A 24,054-nucleotide genomic window follows, 5' to 3' on the forward strand; every position below is an offset into this window, starting at 1 on the left:
AAGTAATTCTAAAATACACGTATCTGCCAGCAACGGCTGCCCACCTGGGAGGTAAGGCGTAGGGGAGGAGGGCAACATATGCATGAACTGCATGCAGGCAGGCACCACCTAAGACTAACCCCAGTCTGGTATGAAAGTGAGCGCCAAGAACACATGACGTAAAGCTTATTAACCTTCGTACCACAACATTAAGATTGGTGGATACTGCTCACTCAGACACAAAGTGGCCACTGATAAATTACTACACCCTCACACTAGGGTGGCCACCCAGCCAGTATTTACCCATCACTCTGCCCGCCTTCTTATCCTTCTTGTACTGAAAAACAGCAGGGCCGTGGCCAGCGCAGGCTGCCTAGGGGTGTTCTGCAGCAGTGAGGCACACAGGAGCTGTCAGATGCAAGGAGACCCACTGCAGGTTATTACACCTGTCCTACCTTGTGCTGCTGCCAGTATGTCTGATTTCTCAGTTTCCTGCTGTCATAGCACGTTGTATGCAGTTCCTGAGTGGGTCAAAGGATAATGTTAGTGGAGAGAGCCACACATAGGATAGTGTAGTCCTCTATAATGGACAGGGAGGGGAATACTTCCTTCGGAACTAGGGCCCTCACAAACCCAGCCAGCTAGGTGTCATGCTTCATCATTGGGTCTGCTCCTCGTTGGGTCGGCGCTGCAATACCCAACGGGCACCCAATAAGGGGCTCTTTAGCGGAGATCTTAACTAATTTTAATACGATGGCTCTCACCTAGATAAAAAGAAAAGAGTGGCGACTTACCTGAATGTTATGTTTCAAGATCCTAGCGCTCTACTCTAGTGGGGTCAACATGTTTCTTGCCTTAATCGTCCTACGGAACAGTCGGCAATTCATCAGGACTATGTGTAAACTATCTACACCCTGTGGTAGTTGTGGACCACCTACCTACCATGTGTAAAGGTATAGTACCTAAGCAGTATTGAGGATCTAAAAGAAAAAATATAAATAATAAAGGCATATGTTAACAAGAACATAATGGTCAAGTATATTTCATAGCCATGTGACTCTCTCCAGGTAAAACCAAGCATAGTGGCCCAAAGGTGTGCACACGTGATCAGGTGACTGGTGGCACATGTGCAGTTGTACATATGGAAACAAAGGTTTTCTATTGTATCTAAAAACGCAATAGCTTCATTAGAGGACAATCAGACTCACCATCAGGCTCTAGTAGCCAGGCCTCAACAGTGTCCGGCGGGGCTGTGACACCTCTAGGCGCAGTGTCCTAGAGGAGAGCATCATAAAGGTTGTTTAGTTGTCAGTAACAAACATGCGTAGGTATCCCCTATGGGTCCAAAGCCCATAGCAGGTGATTTCAAAGGGCTGGTAACGTTTGTCAGGTGCCTCAAATTGCGCTGCTGTATAAACTAAAATGCCCAGTCCGTCAGCCATAGCCACAGGTCAGACAGAGTACGTCAGTAGTCTCACCCCACCACCTCACTACGGTGATTCAGATTGAAAAGCGAGCACTGACAGACCCTGCCACTGCGCAAAATAGTGGCCAACTGGAACCAAAGAACATAGAGTAACAAGCGTGCATGTAAAGCAAACGTGATTGACCCGGTCGGCCAATGAAATCTCACCAGCTTGGTAGCTGTGAAATTTGACAAGGGACGCTTTACCGATATTACTTAAAAGGCAACCCCGCTTACCTCAAATCAGCATCACTGCACTGAACGACCTACCCCTGGCGCCGGAACCGTGTGGTAATCAGCAGTACCAGTCGACGCTGTTTATACTTCCCGGGAAACCTGCGGCAGGCAGGGTCTAGGTCGGAAGTAGTGCACTTCAACCGCTAGTCTTTTGGAAAAATAAGACAGGAAGTACCTGAATGTCACAAGATTGTGGCCATTTTGGAGTGATTGCGTGTATCTTGATTAATGCAAAAAAGCAATGGACATTAATTTGTAAATGTCTACATGGATATTCATCGAGTTTGTGAAAGATAAGCGATGTATTGTTAATTGTATTGTAATTCGTCATTTAAGAAATTGGATTTATTAAACCTTTAAAAAAAAATTGCACTTTCTGGTATCTTCGTGTGTCTATCGATTGGGGTATACTCAATTAGACATAAGTAATGTCAAATACATGTCAAAATCCTGATCATCTGCATTCACCATCCATATACCGAAAGATTGGCATATTTGGGTATATATGTGGCAATGTAGTGACACACCTGTATCAAGAAAATATGTAGTGGTAGGGTACCTTGTCTTTACACAATAGAGTGTATCAGCACAGTGCTCCCCAGGGAATTTCATCATTTAAACCATGTTGATCAGTGGATAAACAATCATGTGTGGTGTTACAATTAGTGTGTTTTGTGAGGGGCCAAGTGAAGGTGTCTGAAAATCTAATCTCCTTTGTAGGTGAGGTGCGACATACTGCACAGGAGCTACATGGGTCGTGTCCCTGTACTGGTGGTAGGTCCCAGAGTGATCTCTGGTCAATGGTCTTTGGGATCCTTGGTCGCGTGTTCACGAGAATGTCTTTCAGATTTTTCGTCCTTTTGTACACGAATCTAGGGGGTGGTAAATTTAGTGCCCCTGTCCTCAAAATACCCCAATTTTTTTTATGATTTTCCTCATGCGTCCAGAGCCTGGGGAGAAGGAAGTCACTTATGTCAGTGTGTTTTCTGTTTCTTTGGGTACCACCTTCAGTAGGGCTTCTCGGTGGTTATTTCTAGCCCTTTTCATTGATGTCATGATGTGGTGTTATGGATAATTTCTCTGTCTTAAGTTCTTGGCCAAGGTGTTAGCTTCAGTTTTAAAGTCAGTGAGAGAACTACAATTCCTACGGATACGTAGGAATTGTCCAAAAGGCAAATTGTCTTTCAGGGCACGCGGGTGGTGACTGCTATATAATAGCAAACTGTTCCTGTCAGTTGGCTTTCTGTAGCGTGTCATACTCAATTGACCATTTGCTAGTATGATCCTGAGATCTACAAAAGGTATACTGATGTCAGATATGGTTTTAGTGAATTTGAGGTACTGCTGCTGCCAGTGTTTGTCTTCTTTCTCGGTTTCCTGCTGTCATAGCACATGTTGTCACACACAAACTACAACACATTACTGCTGCAGACTTCCTTGTCATGTTCACCTATGTATTCAGCATCTCACAGCTATTTTATGGGCCGTTGAACAAGCAAACCAAAGGAGGCACTCGAACACAACACAAAACTGACGGGTTACTAAGCAACACACCTCTTCTGTTAAATTGTGCTGCACATCTGTGCATCTTATGCCATGCTGACTGCTTCTGTAGTTCCTAAACGGCTTCTAAGCACTGCTTAAAACATAGGAGAAAAGGCAGGGACTTGAGAAAGTAGGACAGAGTAGGTGAGAGGGACATTTATACACTTGCTTTCAATATTTTCCCGAAGGTAGAACACCCCCTTATGGCGATTGGGCTCGCTCCCTGTGATCGCTCACCACCAGGCAACCACCCCAAACATTTACGCCCTACCACTTTCAAATTTCACCGGCCTCCACTGGCTAAAAAACTATTTATAAAACACTATGACCTGACCAGCACTACGGCATTGAGGGAGGGCAGGAGAGAAGGACGCAGGTGTGTGGGGAGACGACAAGAGAGGTGTGAGCGGGAGGGTTCCCCCCTTCCCCCCCAAAAACGAACAAAATTTCAATTACATCATAATTCAAACATATAAAATATGCATGCATTGAGAAAAAGATATACACAATAAAAAAAATTATATTAAAATACACATACCAGCGAATATTGCACCTTGGTTTAAAATGCCAGTTTGTTTTCAAAATACTAAAGTTTACGTTTTGAAACAATGATTTGAGCTTTGTCAACGACGTCAAAGCAAACTAGATTTTGAATTACTTGAGGCTTCTACTGTAATTTCTTCTCACTCTCCATGCGGACTTAATTTGTCACCTCAATGTGCACTCACAAAGAAGTGCTCTGGGCACAAAACATAAAAATAAAAAAATTAATGTTAACTACTTTGTCCCCCACAAGGTGGGAATGGACAAAAAATAGGAAATGTGCCACTGTTTAGTTAGGTAATTGGTTAAAACAACAACTGTCCTCATTTCAATGCATGGGTCAGTGATTGGTACAGGAAGCAGTGGAAAGCACTGCCATCAGAAATGCAGATACAAAGTTCAGAGCTCTAATGGATAAGATATAGCATTGCTCGTAATCCACAAAGGACTTATTTTCCAAATACCGGCTCAAACGAGGATTAGTGGGGTCCTCAATAAATATATTTAGTAGTAGACAGTCATTGTAACAGGTCATCACATTAATGTTAGATATTCAGGTGTGGCCCCATATTTGATTATAGACATTTTCATAATGCTTGAACCAAAGGATGGCAAGAAATACATGTTGTTAAATCACCTGGTTTTTCCCATAGGAAGGACAGAATCATTCTAAGGACAAGAACTTCAACCAAAGACTTAGCTATGGCTGGTGCAAAATGTTCCCAGGAAAGGCAATGTATAGAGATCAATTGATAATAATCAACATTAATGCCCCTGAAAAATCCCACCAGCATCCGTTTTACCATTGTTCACTGAATTATTTTCGGGAAGCTAATATATTATACTTATAGAAGTCTCACAATCCCTTCATGTTCAGAATTACAAATATCTTTATTTCATATTTCAACTAAGCCTTCTATTTTTGTTCACAAATTCCTCATTAAATACATTCAGTTTAATATTCGCATAGCTCAATTGAATTATCTGAATATGCATAGGTTATGAAGCCTATCAGATTAATTTGCGTTCCATATCTCTTTTTTTGTAAAACTATTTTCATTTAGTAGAAAAAAATAACCAAAACCCATCATCACGATTGATCATGCAGGATACCTCATTATAGCAGTTAAACTCCCTGGTTTTACCCCTCTAAGCCTAAAGCCCCCCTCACAGACGAAGGGTATGTGTCACCCGTGATTTTCATCCTGGTAAAACAGTTACTCTAGTCCCACCGGGCCATCGGAGAAGCCGCGATAGCTCCCCACTGTCGCCAGGCCTTCTCCCACTTACTGGGCACCCCCTTCCTTCTTAAACCTGCCACCCTGCACCAATCTATGTCCATTTGTCACATCTCCATCCTCTGTGGATCAAGCCTCCCCCACAAACGCACAACATTGCACTTAGCCACCACGAACCCCAGGATGGACAGAAGTCTGTGTTCTATATATAATATGAAGATCTAGAACCGAGTTCCATGATAAAATTTAGGTGTCAACAGCAAGTGCATTTTGTCGGTAGAATATCCCACTTTTTCAGGACTCGAGGATAAACCAATGGAAAACCTTTTAATAATCAAAAATTATAAACAAAGGAGAAAAAGAAAAGATGAACAGAAGCAACTATAAAACATGAAATACTTGTAGAACTTTAGTTATAATACGGAACAAATCATACTACCTAGAATATGGCAGCGAATAATCACAGAACATATTACAGAACAAATCTCCGTTCATGCACATCCTTGACATCGACTTGGATTGGACTGCTGGGAATATGGATTTGAATACTAGGAAATCAGATCGGTAGGGAGGTGAAATAAATAATGAAAAGTTACTTGAAAGTTCAAATTCAATGAAAGGGTACAAAGAACTGTATTAAGAGCAGCAAAGAAGGGAGAAATAACTAACAGGAGTGAATGAGGGAATGTGCGAAATTTATGAAGCACTGGTCGCAATTTTTGACCAGTATTTTTGTGACCAATGTGGAATTTTGCGAAGCGATCCATATACTAATAGGTCCGTTTGCAAAACTCAAAATCGTAGTAGGTCCCAATTCACCCAATCTCATGAATATTAGTGAGGTAGGTCGCAAATTTCAAACCATTATGATTCGCTGCCATCACAGAGATCATGGCAAGCTGCGATCAGCAGACCACCATGTCTAAGATTGCTTTTAAATAAAGCAATTATTTATTTTAAATGGAGCCTGTTCTACTTTAGGAAAACGGGATGCATTTAAAAAAAATAAAGAAATTAAAAGTTAAAGTGACTTTTTTTTTAAGAGCAGACTTTGGTTTGCACATATTACATCACTCATGACATGTTAAATGACTTCAGTGATGATATAACCAATTAGATTTAAAGACCATTATTCTTCAAATTACTAATGAGTTTCGCAGCCTTCAAGGTACTATCTGATGTTGTAAGCAGTGGTTGTTGGAGGGTCAAGTTATAGTTAATTCACTAAACTAGAACTGGCCTATTTCAGTGTTGTTTCGGTTTTTCAACATTAGTTCGTTTCTCAATTCAACACGTAACTGTAACATTTCATATGCCTTTGATTTTTCTGTGAAATATATATAGACATATATATTCACTGAAAAAACCATAGGTTTCAGGGATGTTATAGTTAGTTGCAAATTTCACTCGTACAAAACCATAGAAATTCGGCCGTTATAAATAGTAGAGCTAACTATAACTCGCGCCCCCGCAATGCACTGCTAATGACGTCACATATTACATCACTGATGACATGGTCAGTGACATCACTGATGACATCACTGATGACATCTCAAATGACATCACTGATGATATCATCCAGTGAATTTGTGTTTTTGTAAACTTTAAATATATTTTATATATGTTAATGCCAAGGTGTATTGAAGAATGAGTTGGTGTATATGTGTCTGGGTGGAGGATTTAATAGGTGTGTGACTGACTGTATAAGTTAGTGATTAAATGTCTCTTACTGAATGCATGGGTTAGTGACTAAACTGTGTGAATGTCTGTATCAGTCTCTCAATTGTTGTATAAGCTGCTGCATTTGTTGATGATTGGGTAAATGACTGTCTATATGGCTTACTTATTGGCAGCATAAGTATTAGTATGGGTGGCTCAGTGTTTGTGTGTGTAGGTGGGTGGGCGGTGTGTAATTTTCTGCAAACATGTGTGAGTGGTTAATTTACTAGGTGTATGGGTTCAATAGTGCATGTGGAAATAGCTGTTTCAGTGAGTGTGTGTGTATCGCTGTGTTGGAGAGTAAATGTATATCTCACTGGTATATGTGTGAGTAACTACATATGTGACAGGCAGTATATGTGAGTGTTGGAGTATATAAATGACTCTATGTGATAGTGAGTAATTGTGAGAGTGGCTGTATAAATGAGTGTGTGCTTGTGTCAGTGATTGTGTAAGATAGTTAGTATATGTTACTATTTGTATGAATAGGTTAGATACTGAATGTATAACTGTATATATATTGGTGCTATATTGATGAGTGACTGCATGTATGAGTTACTGTATGGGTGAATTAATGAATATGTGTGTATAACTAGGACGTAGTCAGTGGGTATATAGTAACTGCTATTGATTTTTCTATGGTTTAGAAAATGGCAGTCAGTATTTTAGAGTGGGTGTATCAAAGGTTATATTAGGGTGTGAAGAGGTGCATCAAATTATCACGTAGATGATGTCATCAGTGGTGTCATCAGTGACGTCATTTGAGATGTCATCAGTGATATCACTGACCATGTCATGAGTGATGTAATATGTGACGTCATCAGCAGTGCATTGCGGGGGCGCGAGTTATAGTTAGCTCTACTAACTATAACGGTAGAGTTTCTATGGTTTTGTACGAGTGAAATGTGCAACTAACTATAACGTCCCTGAAAACTATTTTTTTTTCAGTGAATTTCAAAGGTTTTTTAAATGCTAATTTGTAACTATAACGTCCCTGAAACCTATGTTTTTTTCAGTGAATTTCAAAGGTTTTTTAAATGCTAATTTCTAATTATAATGTTCATTAAACCTATGTTTTTTCAGTGATTTTAAAGTATCATTCCATTTTCAACCTGGTGAAAACAGGCGATATCGCCAGGTTTCCAGCAATAGCTTCCGCAAAAAAAAATTGCCACAAATGAGAGCAACATCTAACGCAAATAATATGCAGAGTACGCATTCCTGTACAAAAATAACATGAAAACACCACTTCCCGGTATTTTCAACGAGCAGCCAAATCTGCGGTGTGATTCAAAACAGGCGATAAGCTGTGTTAGCATTAGGAATGTACCATCTGCATTTTTCTGGTGTAAAGTAGGACAACTACCTACAGTGTGAAAGGGAGCCCAGCCCAGAATCACATCTGAAGACCAACACATGTCATAGAGCTACTGATCAGGGACCTCCGACACCCAAGAAGGCCAAAAAACCCACTGCCACCACCCTCAGGACCTCCCCCCGGACCACCACCCCCCCTACTACCATCAAGGCAGCGCACAACAGGACAGTGGACGTTCCAAAAACGGCATGGCCCCTCAGCCACACAATAGCTGAATGTTGCGAGATGTGGCAACATGTGTGAAGGATGCAAGTCACCCACCAATAATAATGCCCACAATACCAAGTGTAGCGGTGATGTGCTGGACAGACCTCACTATGCAGAGCACAAACCTCTCCATGTGTACATATACTGCTGGTGCTTGTAGTGTTGTGGACAGTGGACACAACCATGTTACCTCAGGCAGTGGGGAAGATCTCAGTCATGTACCTGTATTGTCGTCCCCTGTAAGCAGAAGCGCAGCGGGCTGGTCCAACATACGCCACTCCTTTGTAGAAATGTGACTAAATAGGCCGGGACTCTGGGCGTGGTTCACTTGTGTGAAAGCCAACGCATCTGCCAGAGCAGAGGCCCTCACCCTGCCACGTAGTACAGACTACTGCCTTCAAACTACACTGCGGACAGCAGGGCTCAGAATTCAGATGGAGTGGGGATTGCAGGTGACGCAGTCCAGTAGGCAAGACACATTCCTCCCAGTGCAGCCCGCCCGGACCACGCATCATCGCTGGCTGTGTACACTCTGAGCGCCAGAGGTACCACTAACTCAGTGCACCACAACTCAATGCCACGTGGCCTCATTAAGGCAGAATTCATTAGACAAAAGACATTGCTATCAGTGCGGCCAGCCCGGATCATGCATCATCGCAGGGTGCGCACACGCTGAGTGCTTCAGGTGCCACTAACTAGGTGCACCACAAGTCACTGCCACGTGGCCTTACTGAGGCAGAATTAATTAGACAGAAGACATTGCTACCAGTGCGGCCCGCCCGGACCAAGCATCATCGCAGGGTGCGCACACGCTGAGTGCTTCAGGAGCAACTAACTCACTGCACCACAAGTCATCGCCATGTAGTCTTACTAAGGCAGAATTCATTAGAAAAAAGACATTACGACCTGTGCGGCTGCACGGACCACGCATTACCGCAGGGTGCGAACACGCTGAATGCTTCAGGTGCCACTAACTCACTGCACCACAAGTCATCACCACGCAGCCTTACTAAGGCAGAATTAATTAGACAAAAGACATTGCTTCCAGTGCGGCCCACCCTGACCACGCATCATCGCAGGGTGCGCACATGCTGAGTGCTTTAAGTGCCACTAACTCATTGCACCACAAGTCACCGCCACGTGGCCTTACTGAGGCAGAATTAATTAGACCAAAGACAATGCTACCAGTGGGGCCCGCCCAGACCACGCGTCAGCGCAGGGTGTGCACACGCTGAATGCTTCTGATGCCACTAACTCAGTGCACCACAAGTCACCACCACGTGGCCTTACTGAGGCAGAATTCATTAGACAAAAGACATTGCTACCAGTGCGGCCCGCCCAGACCACGCATCATCGTAGGGTGCGCACACGCTGTGTGCTTCAGGTGCCACTAACTCAGTGCACCACAAGTCACCACCACGTCGCCTTACTGAGGCAGAATTTATTAGACGAACGACATTGCTAACAGTGTGGCCCACCCGGACCCCGCATCATCGTAGGGTGCGCACAGGTGCCAGTAACTCACTGCACCACAAGTCATCGCCACGTGGACTTATTAAGGTAGAATTCAGTAGGCAAAAGACATTTCTCCTAGTGCAGTCCACTCGAACGATGCATCATCTCAGGGTACGCACATGCTGGTTGCTTCAGGTGCCACTAACTCAGTGCACCACTTATCATCGCTGGCTGCACACACGCTGAATTGCCAATAACTGTGCAGCTCTACTGAACGCCATGTGGCTGTGGGCCCTTGCTGACCGCTGCGTCTGGCCTACACTGCGGTCAGCACGGCTCACAATTAAAATTGAGTGTTTATTCATTAATTACAGAGTCCAGTAGGCAACTAACTACAAGGTCTTCGAAACCTAAATAATATCCTTGTAGTATCCTTGCTTCAAGAACTTTTTTTATATCAATTATAGCTTTAGTAAAATCACGAAATTCATCTTGCAAGTCCAAAGGAACACTGAATGGCAGTCTAAACTGTGGCCAGCAGAGCTCACAGTTCGAATTCAGTCTTGATTCACGAATTTCAAAGTCCAGTAGGCAACTAACTATAACGTCCCCGAAACCTACACATTTCGACAATGTATTCCATACATATTTCATCTTTTGTTACCTACACTGTGGTCAGCAGAGCTCAAAATTTACATTGAGACATGATTTATTAATTGCTGACAGAATTGTACTCTATGTCCTCGGATTTTGTCAAGAGGAAGTGACAAAAAGCCTTCCTCGATGTCTGTGCTGACTACTGCCTTCCATCTACATTGCGGATAGTAGGGCTCACAATTCACATCGAGTCTCAATTGCAGATGACGCAGTCCAGTAGGCAAGAGACATTGGTCCCAGTGCAGCCCGCCCAGACCATGCATCATCGCTGGCTGCGCACACGCTGAATGCTTCTAATGCCCCTATCTCAGTGCAGCACAACTCATGGACCCTTTATGATATAATATTTTGTGTATAATTTCACATCTGGTGCCCCTGCCTCAGTGTACCACAAGTCATGGACCCTTTACAATAGAATCTTTTGTGTATTATTTCACATCTGATGCCCCTACCTTAGTGCAGCACAAATCATTGACCCTTTATGATTGAATCTCTGTGTCTGATCCAATGATTACTGTTCTACTTGTTGCCAGCACCAACCATTCCCGGGGGGCTGGCTTACACTTACCCCACACGCATCCAGCACATTCGTCACTGGACATGTGACCCTGGTAATAAAAAGGAGTCGAGTGCACATGCCCGTAAACAGTTCCACTATCTATCTGTGTCCGTGTGTTCATTATGTATGCAACATGTTGCCCCTGAGCCCTACCACATTACATTGTGCTCTGGACAGCGTATGCAACCAACTTACCTTTGACAGTGGGAGAAAACTTTGGTTATGTAACTTTGTCTCGGTCATTGTACAAGTACGTACATAGAGACTGGATGATTAGAGTACTGCAAGGAGAGTGTATAGTGAATTTATAAGTGCGTGGGGATTGGCGGAGTGATTGTATAAGTACATATGTTGGCGCAGCCTAATTCCGACAACGAGCTTGTCTCTAATTGGCTGCCCTCCATGTCCCAAAATTTTGGACTTTGCATGGCCCAGTATTGCTACAGCTGCAATACTCCACTGAATATGCAATAAACATTCACATCCACACAGATGTGTCATGTCCACCATCTTTCTTGTGTGGAACTATGGATAAATGTAGGGTCAGTGATTGCCCGTACCTTCCAAGTTGGCTATGTTGTGAGACTTGGCTCACAGAGTGACACATTGACGCTTGCAACCCGGGTGACGGAAGCACTACAACAAGAACACCCGCATGGCATCAGTTGATTCCTCATAGAGCTCACGATGGAGCCACGCCCATAGCTCCGGAGTCATTCTTCACAGGCTCACGCAGGACTGGCATACACCAAGCCAGCCCACTCTGCTTACGCTTACAGGGAAGGACAACAACTCTGTAGTTGTCAGTATGCCTCAGCCACTCCCTCACGGCTGGTATACACCCACACCACACCCATCCAGCACAGGCCTCACAGGACACATGACCCTTCCAAAAAAAAATGACCGGGCACACGTGCTCTACGCCATTTTAGAGTTGCTCCCACCGCATGCACTGGGATGGCCCGTCCCGGTGGTCCGGACACCTCATGTAGGCCTGAGCCACCGAACAGGGAGGCCTAGCACCACATGCGTGGCCTCACTGGTCACTGAGTTAGTGGCACCGCAAGGACTGAGTGGGTGTGCAACCTGCGATGATGATAGGTGCACTAGTATGTCCTCTGCCATGGCAAAATCAAGACACAGCACCAAATATGAGACCTGTTGGCCTGCGGAGTGGGACTACATGATGTGGAGGGTGACCTGTCCGCGAAAAGGTGAGCAGTGAAGCCTGGGTTCACAGCGGTGGGCAAATACGTTTGGGCGGGGGGAGTGGATACACAAAGGCGGCACAGCGATTTAGGCATACACAGTTGTATATACTCTCCTATTACTAATTCTGTACTGTTTCAGATGTGGGAGCTTGAGGGCTCCACTAGGTCCCGGCACGTGGTTGGAGACACAGCAGTGGCTTAAAGGTGAGCTGTGAGGGTTTTGTCAACAGTATGGGCACTCACTGTCCCTCTTCATCTCTTCCTTTCTCTCCTTCACACTCTTTTTCTCTCTCTTCTTCTCACACTGTTTTTCTCTTTCTCTCTCTCTTCCTGTTTCTCACACTCTTTCTCTCTCTCTTCCGCTCTCTCACTGTTTCTCTCTCTCTTTGTCTCTCTCACTCTTTCTCTCTTTTTCTTTGTCTTCCTCTCACTCTTTCTTTCTTTTTCTCTCTCTCTCTTCGTCTCACTGTTTCTCTCTTTCTCTCTGTATTCCTTTCACTCTTTCTTTCTTTTTCTCTCTGTCTTCCTCTCACTCTTTTTTTCTCTCTCTATCTCTTTCTCTCTCCTTTGATGGACGCATGACGCACTATCATATCTTGCTTTTTATCTAACAGGCTGTGATTTCACAAATAAACGTCCCCCCCAACACCACCACAACTGAAAATGTGTACAACCTGCACTGATCTGTGGCCATCCTGACAACGCCTCAGAAAGTTTCTTCGACATGTGGTGCACCCTCTTACACAAACACCGTGGCGGAAGGTGAGCGGAGAGGCTTCTGTCCGCAGCAGCGGGCAGTCACCTCTGGGCGGTGGGAGTGGATAGTGTGCAGCAGCCTGGGCGCACAAGAGTGTACAGACACCTCCGAGCAGTGGGAGTGGATGGGCTGCAGCAACCTGAGTGTGCATTGCCGAAATAGAGAATTAGGCGTATGCAGTTGTATGTACTCTGCAATTACTAATTCTATACTATCTTTCAGATGACTAAACTTGAGGGTGCACTATGTCCTGGCACGTGGTTGGAGACACACCGGTGGCACAAAGGTGAGCTGTGAAGATTTTCTCCAGTGTCAACACTCCCTCTCTTCCTTTTTCTCTCTCACACTTTCTCTTTTTCTCTGTCTCTTCCTCTCTCTCCTTCTTTCTTTCTCTCTTCCTTTCTCTCACTCTTCCTCTCTCTCACGCTGTTTTTCTCTCTCTCTTTTCCTTGCATCTTACTTGTTCTCTCTCTCACACTCTCTCTTTCTCTGTCTTCCTCTCACTCTTTCTCTGTCTCCCTCTCTCTTGCACTCTTTCTCTCCTCTCTCTCACTCTTTCTGTCTCTCTTCCTCTCACTCTTTCGCTCTCTCTTCCTCTCTCTCTCGCTGTTTCTCTCTTTCTCTCTTCCTTGTATCTCACTCTTTCTCTCTCACTCGCTCTTTCTTTGTCTTCCTCGCTCTCTCACTCTTTCTTTGTTTCTCTCTTTCTCCCTCACTCTTTCTCTCTTTCTCTTTCTCCTTTGCTGGACGCATGACGCACCATCTTATCTTTCTTTTTGTCTTGCAGGCTGTGATTCAAAAATGGTCCAGCGATGACATGACATGGCTGTACATAGTTTTATTTGTTGTTGTTTTGTTTTAATAAAATGTTTCATATGTAAATCCATACATGACTAAGATTCTTATTTGTCCAACCTCACAAGCATCTTCATATTCAAATTTTTAGAACATTACCCAATTTGTGGGGGGTGGGGGTGAGGGAGGATGGCGGACAAGGGGCAGCTGGCGGGGGGGTGTCGCAGCAGTGTTGGGTGTCCGACCTGCATGATTGTTGGCTCCATTGCATCTGTTGTCAGAGACTTGCGGGCTGGCTCGTAGATGAAGAGATGCAAGCCGACTGGCTGGCTCATAGAGGGAGAGCTGCAGGCCGGCTCGCAGAGGAACAGCTGCGGGCCGGCTCGCAGAGGAACAGCTGCGGGCCGACTGATATAGGGAAAGGTGCGTGCCGTCGGCTTGCAAAGGGATAGCTGCAGAACAGTGATGTGGGGAGAGGGAGCGTGAACAGCGTATCTCGCAGAGAGAGACCTGCGGTATATTTGCAGTCTTGGCTTCACAGATACAACTGCCGGCCTGAGAACTCGCACCCGAAGAGTTGTGAACTGACTAGTGGTTCGCAGAGGGAGACTTGCGGGCCCAAGAATATTGTTGGAGGTATGCTGTTGATGGGGGAAAGGGTGCGTTACCTGCTGATGTAGGGAGACGCAGCGTGAAAGCGGTATCTCGCACAGACAGAGCTCCGGTATATTAAATTGCCCCTGGGACCTTTCTTTCTATATTTTCACTCGATGCGAGGCACAAGATGGCTGCTAACACTTCATGGTTTGAAGTGTTAGCAGCCAATCAGAGGAAAGCTTGTGCTCGGGAGTTAGGCACCGTCCAGATATATATATTTTTTTCCCTTAAATATCTCAAAAACTACTGAACGGATTTACACCATTTCAACAAAAGCACGCTTTCTGGACCAAGACCTTTCTCCCTGCCAAATTGGGCGTAATTCTGTTCAGCAGTTTTACCTGTAGCCTTGTCTAAAGTTTCCTATGGAAAATGCATTGCGAAAACACTTTTTCGGACCCCTAAACTTTCAAGATACGAGCTGATCAAAAAAGAGAAACTTTCTGGAAAGTTTAGTAAAGATTCGTCGAACGACGCCAAAGTTATAAGCACATGGAGGGCTCCAGGAGTGGGGCCGCGCAACCCCCCTCCCAACATGAGTGTAGCCTCGGGTCTGCGGGGACCCTGCGGGCCCCCGCAGCCCCACCGAGCTCCTGCTATTATTTTTTTTAAATGCCCCGGGACCTAGCCCACCCCGGGGTCTCATTAAAATAAAACGCGGGAACCCGAGACCCCAGTGCGAATTGCGCCGATATACATATATTTTGTAAATGCTTTCTTTGGCCCTGAGGGTCCTTCTGGGACCCCCTGAGCAGGCCAATGGGCGTAACATCAAGGTCCATGTAAAACAATCATGCCAAAATTGATCAATCCAGTTGGCCCCGTCATAGACCCAAAATAGCTGGTAAAGACAGGCCCTTTGAAACGTGGGGCTCCACGATGACACGAACCGCCAGTTTTGATTCCTACCAGTGATCCCGTGTCGTTTTGCAAGGTGACGCACGCCTTTTACCGGCACTGGACTGTGCCGTATATTACATAAAAAAAGTTGCTCCCCACGTACCCCCTGGGAAGCAAAGGCGGCACTCCAACTGGAAAACAATCATCTTTATTTTATCGTGGCAACATGGACAAACTGCCTCCCCAACGCGTTTCAGCATACAGCCTTAGTCAAGGGTTCCAGCGGCAAAGATGGCTACTCGGACTGCCACAAGTAAGTTCATTATATAGTCCCCCAATCAGATTGCTCAATGGAAACAATTGCATCCTGGGCCGAGTAGTTCCAACAAAACAATCCAAGCCCCAATGTGCGTAACATCAAGGTCCATGTAAAACAATCATGCCAAAATTGATCAATCCAGTTGGCCCCGTCATAGACCCAAAATAGCTGGTCAAGACAGGCCCTATGAAACGTGGGGCTCCACGATGACACGAAGCGCAAGTTTTGATTCCTACCGGCGAGCACGTGTCATTTTGCAAGGTGACGCATGCCTTTTACCGGCACTGGGCTGTGCTGTATATTACATCTAAAAAGTCGCTCCCCACGTAGCCCCGGGAAGCAAAGGCGGCACTCCAACTGGAAAACAATTATCTGTATTTTATCGTGGCAACATGGACAAACTGCCTCCCCAACACGTTTCAGCATACAGCCTGTGTCAAGGGTTCCAGCAACAAAGATGGCTACTCGGACTGCCACAGGTAAGTTCATTATATAGTCCTCCAATCAGATTGCTCAATGGAAACAATTGCATCCTGGGCCGAGTAGTTCCAACAAAACAATCCACGCCCCAATGGGCGTAACATCAAGGTCCATGTAAAACAATCATGCCAAAATTGATAAATCCAGTTGGACCCATCATAGACCCAAAATAGCTGGTCAAGACAGGCCCTTTGAAACGTGGGGCTCCACGATGACACGAACCGCCAGTTTTGATTCCTACCGGTGATCACGTGTCGTTTTGCAAGGTGACGCACGCCTTTTACCGGCACTGGACTGTGCCGTATATTACATTAAAAGAGTCGCTCCCCACATAGCCCCGGGAAGCAAAGGCGGCACTCCAACTGGAAAACAATCATCTTTATTTTATCGTGGCAACATGGACAAACTGCCTCCCCAACGCGTTTCAGCATACAGCCTTTGTCAAGGGTTCCAGCGGCAAAGATGGCTACTCGGACTGCCACAGGTAAGTTCATTATATAGTCCTCCAATCAGATTGCTCAATGGAAACAATTGCATCCTGGGTCGAGTAGTTCCAACAAAACAATCTAAGCCCCAATGGGCATAACATCAAGGTCCATGTAAAACAATCATGCCAAAATTGATCAATCCAGTTGGCCCCGTCATAGACCCAAAATAGCTGGTAAAGACAGGCCCTTTGAAACGTGGGGCTACACGATGACACGAACCGCCAGTTTTGATTCCTACCGGTGATCCCGTGTTGTTTTGCAAGGTGACGCATGCCTTTTACCGGCACTGGGCTGTGCCGTATATTACATAAAAAAAGTCGCTCCCCACGTAGCCCCTGGGAAGCAAAGGCGGCACTCCAACTGGAAAACAATCATCTTTATTTTATCGTGGCAACATGGACAAACTGCCTCCCCAACGCGTTTCAGCATACAGCCTTTGTCAAGGGTTCCAGCGGCAAAGATGGCTACTCGGACTGCCACAAGTAAATTCATTATATAGTCCCCCATCAGATTGCTCAATGGAAACAATTGCATCCTGGGCCGAGTAGTTCCAACAAAACAATCCAAGCCCCAATGTGCGTAACATCAAGGTCCATGTAAAACAATCATGCCATAATTGATCAATCCAGTTGCCCCCGTCATAGACCCAAAATAGCTGGTCAAGACAGGCCCTATGAAACGTGGGGCTCCACGATGACACGAAGCGCAAGTTTTGATTCCTACCGGCGAGCACGTGTCGTTTTGCAAGGTGACGCATGCCTTTTACCGGCACTGGGCTGTGCTGTATATTACATCTAAAAAGTCGCTCCCCACGTAGCCCCGGGAAGCAAAGGCGGCACTCCAACTGGAAAACAATCATCTTTATTTTATCGTGGCAACATGGACAAACTGCCTCCCCAACGCGTTTCAGCATACAGCCTTTGTGAAGGGTTCCAGCGGCAAAGATGGCTACTCGGACTTCCACAGGGCCTGTATTAACCAGCTATTTTGGGTCTATAACGGGGCCAACTGCATTTATCAATTTTGGCATGATTGTTTTACTTGGACCTTGATGTTACGCCCATTGGGGCTTTGATTGTTTTGTTGGAACTACTCGGCCCAGGATGCAATTGATTCCATTGAGCAATCTGATTGGAGGACTATATAATGAACTTACCTGTGGCAGTCCGAGTAGCCATCTTTGCCGCTGGAACCCTTGACAAAGGCTGTATGCTGAAACGCGTTGGGGAGGCCGTTTGTCCATGTTGCCACGATAAAATAAAGATGATTGTTTACCAGTTGGAGTGCCGCCTTTGCTTCCCGGGGCTACGTGGGGAGCGACCTTTTTGATATATATATATATATTACCTACTGGCGGTCGCCAGTAGGTAGTTAGAGTTAGGGCCTATTTTCCATAGGAAATCCGCAACATTCTATTCCCAATAACTTTGGCCAGTATATATATATATATATATATATATATCACTTAAAAAACCATAGGTTTCACACAAGTTATAGTTAGCTGTACATTTCACTCGTAAAAAACCAATGAAATTCCACGTTATAGTTAGATCAGGTAACTATAACTTGCGCGCCCACAATAAACTGCTGATGACGTCACATATTACATCACTTATGACATGGTCAGTGACATCACTCATGACATCAATGATGACATCTGAAATGACACATTGTGCATTGCGGTCGCGCAAGTTATAGTTACCTGATCTAACTATAACGTGGAATTTCATTGGTTTTTTACGAGTGAAATGTACAGCTAACTATAACTTGTTTGAAACCTATGGTTTTTTAAGTGAATTTGCAAGGTTTTTTAAATGCTAATTCCTAACTATAACGTGTGTGAAACCTATGGTTTTTTCAGTGAATTTGTACGGTTTTTTAAATGCTAAGTTATGTATTTATTTTTAATTTTTGCGCGCACGGTGCGCTTCGCGCACCGTGCGTGCTCTGTGGGCACTCGGTGCGCTACGCGCACCGAGTGTCCACGTTGCGCATTTCGTACCGTGCACACCTCGCCATTTTTTACAAAATATCAATTGTTTTTTTCTCCCTTGGGGGTCCTTAGATTTATATATTAAATGTGAATGTTAATTCTTGTTTTTTTAAATATTTTTTTTTAACGTACGCGTACGGTAAGCTTACCGTACGCGCACTCCGCGATTTTTTTTTAAAATTATTAAATTTATTTTTCATACTTTTTGGTCCTCCGTGAACCCCCTGACGAACGCTAGGGGGTCTGCAACTCTCTTCGTTGCCCCCTTTTCATGTTATCAACCTTTGTTTTTCAGTGCGAGAGACAGAAAATGGCGGCCGATACTTTCTGATTTCGACCGATTCGAATGTTTACAGTCATGTAACCACCAATCAGAATTGAGCTCGCGCACGGCACCGTACGCGTACGGTAAGCTTACCGTAAGCGCACGGAGCGCGCTTACAGATATATATATTGATTTAAATGCTATTTTCTCAGGACCTACTGAACAGATTTACACCAGACCTGCAAAAGGCACATCCCTGACCTGAAGACTACCTCTCTGCCCAATTTCAAGTAATTCTGTTCAGCCGTTCGGGCTGTAGCTCGGACTAAAGGTCCTATGGGAAAAAGCATGGGGAAAACGCGTTTTGGGACCCCCCTTTTTTCTCAGCCCCCGCTTGACGAATCCCCCCGAGACTTTCAGGGTAGGAGCGGAGCGTAGCGCCCCATTAGTTTTGAAAAATTCTCGAGGATTCGTCAACCGGCGCCAAAGTTATTCCAAATAGAATGTTGCGGATTTCCTATGGAAACACGGTCCTAACTATAACTATCTACTGGCGACCGCCAGTAGATAATATATATATATATATATATATATATATATATATATATATTATCTACTGGCGGTCGCCAGTAGATAGTTATAGTTAGGACTGTGTTTGCATAGGAAATCTCAAAATTCTATTTTGAATAACTTTGGCGCCGGTTGACGAATCTTCGCGAAATTTTCAAAACGAATGGGGCGCTCCGCTCAGCTCCTACCCTGAAAGTCTCGGGGGATTCGTCAAGCGGTGGCCGAGAAAAAAGGGGGGTCCCAAAACGCGTTTTCCCCATGCATTTTCCCATAGGACATTTAGTCGAAGGTACAGCCCGAACGGCTGAACAGAATTACTTGAAATTTGGCAGAGAGGTAATCCTCAGGTCAGGGATGTGCCTTTTGCATATATGGAGTCAATCTGTTCAATAGTTCCTGAGGAAATTGCAGTTAAAAGCACATACATATCTAGAGCCGCGCACCGTGCGCGCACCGTGCGCGCACCCTAACGTGCACGAGCGTAATTCTGATTGGTTGTTACATGTCAGTCAATGTTCGAATCGGTCGAAATCAGGAAGTGTTGGCCGCCATTTTGATTGTTTTCAGTGCGAGAGTGGAAAAGGAAGGTGGCGAACGTGAAAAGGGGGCAGGGTAGAGAGTTCCTGACCCCCTTTGTCAGGGGGTCCCTGAAGGACCCCGAAGGCAGAAAAAAACATTTAAATTTTTTACTTTTAAATCGCGGGGGTGCGCGCACCGTGCGCGCACAGTGAAAAACCATTAAAAAAATTAAAAACAAATTTAATACGTAGTTTATTGAAAAATAAATATATAAAAAAAATAATAATACATACATAACTTAGCATTTAAAAAACCGTACAAATTCACTGAAAAAACCATAGGGTTCACACACGTTATAGTTAGGAATTAGCATTTAAAAAACCTTGCAAATTTACTTAAAAAACCATAGGTTTCACACATGTTATAGTTAGGTGGATATTTCACTCGTAAAAAAACAATGAAATTCCACCGTTATAGTTAGTTCAGATAACTATAACTCGCGCGACCGCCACTCTATCACAAGGATGATGTCATCAGTGATGTCAAGAGTGATGCCACTGACCATGTCATGAGTGATGTAATATGTGACGTCATGAGCAGAGGATTGCGGGCGCGCGAGTTATAGTTATCTGAACTAACTATAACGGTGGAATTTCATTGGTTTTTTACGAGTGAAATATCCACCTAACTATAACATGTGTGAAACCTATGGTTTTTTAAGTGAATTTGCAAGGTTTTTTAAATGCTAATTCCTAACTATAACGTGTGTGAAACCTATGGTTTTTTCAGTGAATATATATATATATATATACATACACACACACATACATACACACACACACACATACACTCTCACACAACTATAACACCAGCACAGGGAGCGGGTGAGAAGCATGACAGATAGCCACCATCGGAAAGCTGGGGGGAAGGTAGTTAAAGAGTGTGAATGGGGGTTTGGATCAGTTAGAGAAGAAAAAAAAGGAAGGGGTTTGGTATGCAACATGTAGAACATGTAGAACAAAGAGTGGGGGAAATGTGGATAGAGAAGCAGCACATGGGGGAGACATCTAGAAAACAAATGCATTTCAACGTAGTGCTTACAGAAAAGACAAAAAAAAAGTTAAAAAAATAGAGTTCTCTTAGTGCAACAAGGTCAGTAGTGGAGAGATACAAATCAGCTAGTCAAGACACGGAGACACCAAAAGACTTCGAGGTGGGGCACAGAAACATAAATAGAGAGGCAACCATTGAATCAAACGCTGTGAATAGAGACAGACAACAATATCACGGGCAATGGTTTGACCCACAGCCCATTCACTACATCTATTTTGGAATCAATAGGCCTGGTCAACAAAGCAACAGCTGTTTGCATCCAAGACCTAACCCGGCCAGCCTAACGATGCTGGTTACATGCCATTCAATGTAATGCAGTGTCATCCTTCCATGTGTTTGAATATACGAAACTAAATATGACAAATATATGTATTGATTGAAGCACAAATTATGTTACCCAAAAATGTTGTCTCCCTGGTTCGCTCCTTCTTTCCTTCCGCTCCCAGCAATTAATTGTTCTGCCTGAAACTGACCTTTAATACCCTATGAGACATTGTTGTATGTTACAGATGTTCGCTTTAGTCTCTTTAGGGTTTATGGGCTACCGCCTATAGTCTGATACTACCAGCTTAACGATAGGGCAGCAGCAGCAACTCAGCTTACTATTATAATTTTTGTTTTATTCTCATTGATAAAGAACAGAATGTAATGCAAGCGTATATTTCGAACTATGTACAACTATTAGAGAGCATTTAAAACTGCATGTGTAACTATAGTCTTTTAGTTAAACACAAAATATGGACGTTCTACATTTGTTGGAGAACATTTGACTGTTTAGAGATGACTATAAATGAATTTGCTTTGAAAACTAATAGTTACTCAGCACAATGCATTTTAGCACTAAAAGATCAGAGTTTGGAGCTGTAGAGCAAAATATTTTATTTTGTTCTTGAACTGGTAGGTGGAGTTTGTTCCAGAACTGCCGAAAACAGTCAGCGGGAAAATCAGAAGGAACGACCTGCGAAACATGGAGTGGGGAAAGGCATCAAATGACTGAATGCAGACATTTTAATGTTTTTTTATTTTAGTAATTTAAGTTCATTAATCCAAAGTACTTTTTTCAAAAGGTTTCTGTTACGTAAAATACAACATATTTCTCATAGGTTTAAAAAAACAAAACTCTACGTTTTATATGTATTTTTATTACAAATAAGAATTCGAACTAGAACATGAAGGTTGTGAAGACTACTACAAAATCATCATGCATTAGGTAACTTTTTGTATTGGCCCACTGTAAATAAATGTGGATCAGCTTTTGGTTGCTTGCAAGTGCCCTGTACTTTGTACTAAATTCCAAGATCCCCAAATCAGTTTTAAAACCTATGATACTCACAAACATATTTGTGTTACTTTTAAAATGTCTTCAAGTCCTATTGCATGTATGCTCGTTTGTGAGGGCCTAGAAAATGTTCTTAGTGGAGTGCATTGCAGATGTATCTGTGTTGGTCAACATGTGGGCTGAAATTTCTTCTAGCAAGTGTTATGTTTGAATAGAACGAAAGTTTTTGAAAAATTGGGAATATATAGGAAAACGTGAACCAAATAAATACCGGTCTGTGCCACTTAAATTGCACTCCTTCTTCGACTCCGATAGAGGGGCCCCCGGATCACTGCCAAACAGCATATAGACATTATTGGACCACTTCATTCCACACATCGTTCAAGATAGAGCACTACCTAAGAGTAGGCACCATGACCACTTTCAGGACAAAGAGCAGAGCAAGAAAAGTTTTAAATGTTTACAGACATTCCAGGCTTGAACCTCCAAATGTTGTGATAGGTCTTTGCAATCTCATGGACTCCCTTAGATGACAGTTGTGCAGTGCACCTGTGCCATCTGCACCATCCCCTGAAGGAATCTATGTTCTAAAAGCATATGCTGTGAATTATCTGTGCAGTTAATGGTGAACTCGCCATTGTAAGACTGAATGTCCGTGGGATAATAAAACACATTAATTCTGAAAAAGGACGACATTGAATAAATGAGGGAGTGAACAATCACATTTAAGAGAAATATGTTTGACAAGAGTTTTATAGATTGACATGATTATGGATTGTAATGACGTCACTTGAAAAAATAAAATGTTATGTACTCAATGTGGACTGATTCAGAGTCAAATCTTCTGTTAAATGATGTTACATTTATCAACCACCTTTGTATATTTGGAATGGTTGTTCAGCTCGAAAATGTACTCATACGTTTTGCACATCTCTTTATTAAGTACTATTCATAGCAAACAGCACACCAGTTCAATAAACGTCATACTCTTCTATATATATCAATTAATCTATCAGATAGCAAATATGCAGGCATGCACACTCAACTATTTACAGGCATCATGTACAGCAATCAGATATTCTATCATGAGGATGTTGCCTCGTTCATTTACTCACTCAGTTCAATCATTTAATTAGACTGCCAGCCAATTCAATTCCCAGTGTGGTCGCCACCTCATCCTAAGTAGGAATCTCCGGTCACTATGGCACATGCATCCCGTTGTTGCTTTCTCAGAATCCCCATCTCCAGTGTGGGTGCTGAGGCTGCTCTTCAAACCACAACCACGCACCTTTTCGCTATAGTCAGGCCCCATCTAATCAACTTCATTACTTGTTTTCAGTTGTCTTTTGCTTGGTAAGATTCCCAGCATACGTAGTTTCAGGATCAGTATTAACAGTCTTCCACCAGTTCTGAGATGCCCCACTATCTCCTGTCAGGAGTCCTGAATTTTATTACATTCCCTTCCCGGATCTACAGAGGTACCATTTGTAATTTACATTTTGGGTATTTTCCACTGTTCTGAGAACATGCCTTCTGCATGGCTTGTGGAGATATGCATACTCTTTGTGCTTTTGTACTGTGTGATTTAGAATTTTTCATTTCTTTGGCTTGAGCTACAAAAGTTAAATACCCCCATTTGGTCTTCCATAGCTTCTGGCATTGTTGTGTGGCAATTTTCCTTCAATTATTTTTTCAGTATCAACAAAATGATATCCATGCGTAATATATTGTTGTAACACTTTTACGCCCTCTCTTAGGACCAGTATTGATGGGTTAATTGCATGCA

General features: G+C 43.7%; 1 protein-coding gene across 3 annotated transcripts in view; it reads left to right on the top strand.

Annotated features, from left to right (window-relative positions):
- Nucleotides 1-23,086, top strand: part of LOC146796482 (acyl-coenzyme A synthetase ACSM3, mitochondrial-like) — a 441,567-nt gene extending 418,481 nt beyond the window's left edge. For all 3 annotated transcript variants that reach the window (XM_085629083.1, XM_085629084.1, XM_085629082.1), the window contains one exon: nucleotides 21,891-23,086. In XM_085629083.1, the coding sequence (XP_085485209.1) occupies nucleotides 21,891-21,986 (96 nt within the window). In that variant the 3' untranslated portion in view covers nucleotides 21,987-23,086. The remainder of the gene's footprint in view (nucleotides 1-21,890) is intronic.
- Nucleotides 23,087-24,054: the final 968 nt, after the last annotated feature.

Source organism: Triturus cristatus, chromosome 10 (genome assembly GCF_964204655.1).
Source record: "Triturus cristatus chromosome 10, aTriCri1.1, whole genome shotgun sequence".
Classification (NCBI taxonomy): domain Eukaryota; kingdom Metazoa; phylum Chordata; class Amphibia; order Caudata; family Salamandridae; genus Triturus; species Triturus cristatus.